Genomic DNA, 7,076 nt, shown 5'->3' with positions numbered 1-7,076 from the left:
TGTTATCGCAGCATGAAGAATTCAGCTCCTTGCATCGAGATAATAAAGACAGACTGAGTGACAGCACAACAGGTATACAATAACATTTAATCCTTATTTTCATATTTGGTTAGGTGTTTCAGGTGGTGTGAAATGTTGAAATCTGGTCAGAAATCCTCTGTGCCTTTCCGCTTAGAATCTGAGAAACTATAAGTATTGGGAGTGATGTTCTGTAATTTCACTAGCAGCTCCCCACCAAAACCTGTGGCTTCTGTTGGGTGATCTAACACACTTTTGGGGAAGGAGTTTCGAGGAACAGTTTCCTTGCTCGCTACACATAGTGGTCATGGGAACAAACTGTTTAATTTGAAAGGTTAGAATAACTAACTAGCTAGCATTTCAGCTTTTTAAAAGCTTTTGAATCTTTTTTTTCCTTCAAAGGTGCTGACAGTTTATTGGATGTGAGTTCTGAAGCTGACCAGCAAGATCTACTTCTGTTGATGCAAGCAAAAATTGCTTCTTTGACATTGCACAATAAGGAGCTGCAGGACAAATTGCAGGTGGCATATTTTTGTGCTGTTCTAGTGCTGTCTTAATCTGCTAGCAGAACAAAGCTGCTTACCGTTTTAAAGAGATGTACTGTGAAGATAATTTAACGATCTTGGTGGTAAGATCATGGAAACACTCTGCCTCAAAGGATTAAATCAGTGTTTTGATCTTCTCACTTTTCCCATAAATTACTGAATAACTTTGTTTATTACGACAACCACATTCTAAAAGATGTTGTTAACAGTTGTGTTAGCAGAATTTTAATATGCATAGCTTTGATTATTAGCTTATGGAGATCAGCCCAGACTTTCAAAGGAGCTTGGCACTTACTGCCTTCTCTCGCTGTAGATGACTAAATGGGAACAGCTGGGTTTTGAATTTTTCTAAAACTTTCTTCCATGGTGCTTTAATTGTCTGTCTCTATAGGATGTGGCAAGATTTCCTTGCTTACTCTATTCTAAAAAATACAATCATGTACTTGTTTTTATTGTGCAGTTGTTCGGGTTTCTTTTTGCACAGGAAAGAACACCTAAAGAAGTGGATTCAACCGTAGAATCTTATCATTCAACCCAAACAGAGTTTGAGCAAACAGCAGATAGACAAAATGAGTTCTTGGCTCAGGAGCTGAAATCTACATCAAATGCCACCCAAATTCAAGAAAAGTTGTCAAGTCCCAGTGAAGTAAAAATGAAGTACCTCCAGGAAGACTTAAAGGATGTGCAGAGGAAATTAGAGAATTCTGAAGCCAAAAGAAAGCACATAGAGGCTCAGGTCCAGTCTAGAGTCCCAGAAACAGATCATTTAAATGACACAGATATTTCAGAAAATGATTCTGATCTTAACCTGAAGTTCCAAGAAACTCAAAACAGGTGTGAGGAAGCTGTGAAAGAGGTTTTGAATGTACAAAGGCAAATGAAGCTGGGTCTTGTTTCCTCTGAAAGTGAAGAAACCAGTTCTGATCTGAGTAGGTTGAAGGTTACATGTGGAGAAGTTGAAATGCTTAAGCAAGAATTGAAGAGAGCATTGGAGGAAAGTGAAAGACAAAAAGAGAAAGTGAGAGAGATACAGAAAAAGTTTGAAGAAAGAGAGCAGAATGTGGCAAGCAAATTGTCTGTGGAAGAGTGTGAGGAAATGAAGAATTCATATTGTTCAGTGATTGATAACATTAATCAAGAGAAAGCATTGTTGATTGAGAGGTACAAAGAAGGGCAAGAGGAAATTAAAAGGCTACAGGACAAGCTGACAAATCAGACACAGCTAGAATCTAGTGCTGAAGCTGGAGAAATGAAAGATGCTATGCACAGAATGATAGATGAGCTCAACAGACAACTTAGTGAATTGTCTCAGTTGTACAAAGAAGCACAGACAGAGCTTGAAGACTATAGGAAGAGAAAAACTCTAGATGATATAGCTTTGGAGTACATTCCTAGAGATGAACATGAGAAACTGATGCAGGTAACAAGTTCTTTGAAATACAAAGCAGAGAATGAGTTATCAGAAATGAAATCCCAGTACACAAAAGTATTAGGTGAAGCAGAAGAACTAAAGCAACTGTTAGACACTCAGAAACAAAACTCTTTGCCAATTACTGAACACCATCAGGTGATGAATGCACTCAGAAATACTGTAAAGGAAATGGAGGAAGAAATAAATGACCTCAAAGGACTGCTTACCAACAAGGAAAGCGAAGTAAGAAACCTACAGAAGGAATTACTGGAAGAAAAAGCTGCAATTAATGAAGCAATGGTACCCAAGGCTGCATATGAAAAGCTCCAGTCATCACTAGAGGGTGAAGTTAGTGTTTTGTCATCCAAACTGAAGGATGTAATCCAAGAGAAGGAAAATGTGTCCTTAGATGCTATGCAACTGAGAAATGAAGTTTTGCACTTGAAAGAAGAGAAAGAAGGTATGCATACTCTGCTTGAAGCGAAGGAACGAGAAGTGACTGGTCTTCACCAAAAGTACCATCAAGCTCAAGAAGATCTGCTTGAAATGAAAAGATATTCTGAAAGCTCGTCAAAACTAGAAGAGGATAAAGATAAAAAGGTTAGTGATTCACTGCAGTGGAGGGATAGTATGAATTCAGACTGCAAAACATGTTGGATGGCGCATGGGTGACCTAATAGACAATGTTGTGTCAAGTGTCACAGTGTGGAGTAACTTTTGAGTGCATTTGCCCATAAAAAAATTCAGATATCAAAGTCAGTATGTTTGTCTTTAAAGTTAGTTTTCCTCCCCTGTGGAGATATGCATGACCATTCAATTTACCTTTTTTAAGTTTTGCTTAGGTTGGGTTCACACTATTCAGGCAACTGAAGTCAAAGAAGTGGGATTTACAACAGGAAGAGGTTCCGGCGGAGACAAGAAAACAAAAGATCAGAGAGGAGCAAAAATTCACTATTCTGATTTTACTATATCATCTCAACCTTAACATGACTTGACTATTTTTCCTCTGCAACTACCATATCTGTCACTACAAATTTCTTTATAAAAAGCTATGTATTTTGCTAGCTGTGAGTAGCTGGTTTATGTTTGGTATGTTTCTGTCTTGTGTTCAGCAGCAGTGTTTGTAAAGGTGGTCAATTCAATCCTTGTTTGTAAAAATTGCTGGCTTTCAGAATAAGGAATGCATTTTGAATTGACTGGGCTAGAAGGGGGGATAGAGAAGCAGTGTAACCCTTTGCTTACATGATGTCTCTCTTTGTCCATTGAGTTTACATCTTGTTTTTTCCCACTTCTTAAATATGTCACAAATAACGCCAAGACGAGACCCACAAGAGCACAGTATGCCTTGCAGCTTTTAATGAAAACCTATTTTTTGCCTCCCCAGATCAATGAAATGTCCAAGGAAGTTAGCAAATTAAAAGAAGCATTGAACAGCCTTTCTCAGCTTTCCTACTCGACCAGTGCCCCCAAAAGACAAAGCCAGCAGCTGGAGGTATTACAACAACAAGTGAAGCAGTTGCAAAACCAACTGACTGTAAGTGTGGTAATTTGTAAACCCACCATTATTCCCAGTTCCCCAAAGATATGTGTGCCATTCTTCACTCTGCCTTATTTAAAATGGAGCACAGTCAATGAGTACAAGAAATTCTGTAATTTCTCTATTTCTCTGAAACATTTAGGAATCTGCAAGTCACAAATTGCTCTTTAGAAACAGTCTAACTAAAGAAAGCTGTTTTCCCCAATATATTTCCTCAGATCAATAGTGGAGCAAAGTTCCTGTACTTGTAGTGGAATGTAGTCACCAGACCTGCTACTGAGACCCTGATCTGTGAAAAATATCACTCGTGTGCAGTGGATTTGTGTGTTCTCTCAAGAACATTCATCAGCTGAAGTCTTCTTGGTTTTTTAAACTAAAATAAGTTTGACTTTCTGGAAGAAAATAGTCACTGAAGGCGTGAAGTTTCAAATCAAGCAAATCCATCTGTTTATAGGAAGCACAGTTTAGTCTCTGAAATTCTGAACTGCTTAAAGATTTTTTCTAAGATTGTACTTGTTTGTGCATGAAAGGTCCAGTCTTCTAAGCTGGGTAGAGTCATAATTGCTATTTCCAAGAGCTTGCCTGTACAAAGGAGCATTTTAATTCACTGCTGAGGGTGAAAAGAAGGTACTGCTCACTAGAGGCCTTTGTTGAGAGCTCTGGAGTAACTCTGAAAGGAGAATTCCCAGCCTGACATGCTAAATGGCTTACCTGGTGTCTGCTTTCCTACCTTCGCCAGCAGAGAGAAAGAAGAGTCAATACGCATAGGGGGCAGAAAAATTCCCTTGCAGTGGGGAGAAATAAGTAGGCAGACAGTTAAACACTGGATACTGTCAGGATGAAGGCCCAAACTGTTTCTTATCCCGGCCCACCAAGTCCAAAAGGACCCTTCATCTTCCACTGTTCAAGGACAAGCAAAGTAATGTAAGGTGCAAAGATATGCAACACATTAGGAAAGTGGGTAGGATTTGAAACAGGGCAGAAGCATTCTTTCCTTCTTGTAGGCTAGCTTTCCTAACAGCTTCACATTTATTTGGAAAGATGGCTTCTGGGATGTGGCAGTCTGTGAACACAAAAAAGGAGGTTGGCTTTCCTTTTTTGAATGTATAGTAATTAACTGAGGATTTCATGGGTTAAGACCTTTGTAAGCACCTCCTCTTCCCTGGGAAGGCGTTAGCTGACAGATGGGTCATTGACTTCAGGGAAGAGCTCAGTTGCAGTTGAGCGTTGATTTGTCAGAATATTGTTGGCTTTCCTCAATTCTGGTTGCTGTTAAGCTCAGAAGTAGAGTATGTGCTCATTCCACATCTTTGCAGCTCAGCGCTTCTTACAACTGACGTCATCTCACCACCTTTTTTACTGGGATGAGTAGAATTACAGCGTTTCTGTGGACCACGCTTCCAAGCAAATTGTATTTTGGATGGCTAGTGGCACAGTACTGTCTGAGCTGGTTTTCCATGCATGCATAAGACTACGGTTTGTAATTCCCCAGAGCTCTCTAAATCTAGCTGGGGGGTTCTGAATTCAACAGTTCTGAATGCTCTGTGACTTTCTGCTTAACTATTTTCTAGGAAACAAAGAAACAACATCAGGAAATTGTTTCGGTTTACAGGATGCATCTTCTCTATGCTGTGCAGGTATGGTTGCATATTGTCAGTTACACAGTGTTGGTATTTTAATGAAAGGTGTTTCTTCTGCAAGAGTAGAGTGATGCTTGAATTCAATCATCTTTTCTTCGTTCTCCCCTTATCTAGGGTCAAATGGATGAAGATGTCCAGAAAGTGCTTAAACAAATTTTATCGATGTGTAAAAGCCAATCACAGAAAAAGTAAACAAAAAAGCCAAGGAAAACTCCCCGTTTTTATTAATCCTGTTCTGGGTGTTTATCTAGATTTGCCTTAACATAAGATTTTAAATTGGCAATTTGCTGCTTTTGTGTTATTGTGCTGTTTGTGAGGTGGATTTGTTTGTCTGTTTCTACCACTTCCCATGTGCATTTGCATATGCAGTAACTAAACACATGCCTGCTTTTCATATCCAAAATGTAAGTATGTTCTTCAGGCTTTTTACTTAGGCCACTCCATGTCATGTTTACCCTGAAAGTACTTTCTAGCTTCCTCCAATAGAGGGAGGTTAATCTAGAGGAAAGCACTCATGATGCCTGGGTAAAGGTGAAATTCTCCATAAGGTCTTCTGTACTGTTTATAAGCTGCATCTTATTACTGGGGATTAACTTAGTTGCTTGATGTTGTAGCACTCAGGTTCCTGACATTTTGCCATATGCAGTCTTTGGCAGAGCAGAAGTGAGCCTTGTGGCAGTGAGCAGAAGTAGGTATTTATGGTAAGCCAGAACATCAAACAGCTACACTTCTTAGTGTAATATTATTTAAGATTAACACACCATAAGGTAGCTATCTCAACCCATCCAATGCACTGAGTACACAAAAATCATACCATGCTTCATAGTTTCCTTGAACTGCCTGGTAGTGGAATGAAACTATTTCAAAAGGTAAAATCATTAGTTTATTGAAGTTCTGTACAAAGCAGTACAGAAACATCTGTATAAACAACGCTTTGTGACAGGTTTAGCTATCTATGCAAGTGTTGGCCATGAAGCTCAGGAACAAAACCAGAACATACACTTTAGACAAGGGATTCTAGTGAACACAGGATGTTTACAGTGAATGTCAATGCCTCATACTTCCTAACCTCACTTTTGTAAAGATCTTCTCTTCAGTATATTTTTATTGACCCTCTACTGAATTTTTTTGTAACTAAACCATTTTTTCTACATAATGTTTGCATTAAGCTTATTAACAAATATTTTTAGGTAATCGTGTTTTAGAGAATTTCTTTTTATACCCCCAAGTATTGAGTAATAGTGAAGCACAGTGATGTGGTTTCAGCTTATAAAAGATCTGTATGGAATAATAGACCTGTCTGTCAGTGTGGTCCAAAGCAGTGAAGTGTAAAATGCAATTCAGCCTGCTGTTTCAAAAAATGTAGAAATGATAGGTAGAGAACAGCAAAAAGTGTCGAAAATTTCTACGTGTTGTTTCTAGAGACTAGGGGCATCAGTAAAGCCTTTGTCAGCACTTTTAAATTTAAAGTCAAATAAAAATGCCTGATGTGGTATAGTATGAAACTATGGAAAAATGTTTCTAAGCACGCACTGCACTTGAGGGTACAACCATTCTAACTAGCTTGCAGCTTCACTATGGTATTTGTTTTATTCTTATTAGTGGGTATGTCTCTAATAGAGAAATCTTCCAGAGCTATATAATCTATGAAGTTTATATAGAGTCATAATATGACAAGAGTCAGCAGTGCCTCAGGCTGACTGGACTCATAGTGCACTTCTGTCAGATAATTCCTAACCCTGGCAAAACTGAAATGGATTTTAAAAGCAAAAAGAAAAATTACACCTTTGCATCAGTTAGACCTTGGTGTTACTTTTCTCGGGTGGTTTAACTAATGCCTGCTAATTTTGAACAGTATTTTATAGCTAGGTGGTTTTGAAAATGCTCCAAAGAAATGTGAAAAGAATTTTTCTGCAGCACTTCAA

At 38.5% G+C, this 7,076-nt stretch overlaps 1 protein-coding gene across 1 annotated transcript in view; it reads left to right on the top strand.

Moving 5' to 3' along the window:
• Positions 1–6,045, top strand: part of RAI14 (retinoic acid induced 14) — a gene marked incomplete at its 5' end in the record, with an annotated part of 33,345 nt that extends 27,300 nt beyond the window's left edge. Inside the window, 6 exons of the mRNA XM_009588228.1 lie at positions 12–72; positions 421–539; positions 1,048–2,574; positions 3,359–3,508; positions 5,083–5,148; positions 5,266–6,045. Coding sequence (XP_009586523.1) covers positions 12–72; positions 421–539; positions 1,048–2,574; positions 3,359–3,508; positions 5,083–5,148; positions 5,266–5,343 — 2,001 coding nt within the window. The remainder of the gene's footprint in view (positions 1–11; positions 73–420; positions 540–1,047; positions 2,575–3,358; positions 3,509–5,082; positions 5,149–5,265) is intronic.
• Positions 6,046–7,076: the final 1,031 nt, after the last annotated feature.

This window comes from Fulmarus glacialis, unplaced genomic scaffold (genome assembly GCF_000690835.1).
Source record: "Fulmarus glacialis isolate BGI_N327 unplaced genomic scaffold, ASM69083v1 scaffold7392, whole genome shotgun sequence".
Classification (NCBI taxonomy): domain Eukaryota; kingdom Metazoa; phylum Chordata; class Aves; order Procellariiformes; family Procellariidae; genus Fulmarus; species Fulmarus glacialis.
This window is presented reverse-complemented; position numbering and strand designations above follow the sequence as displayed.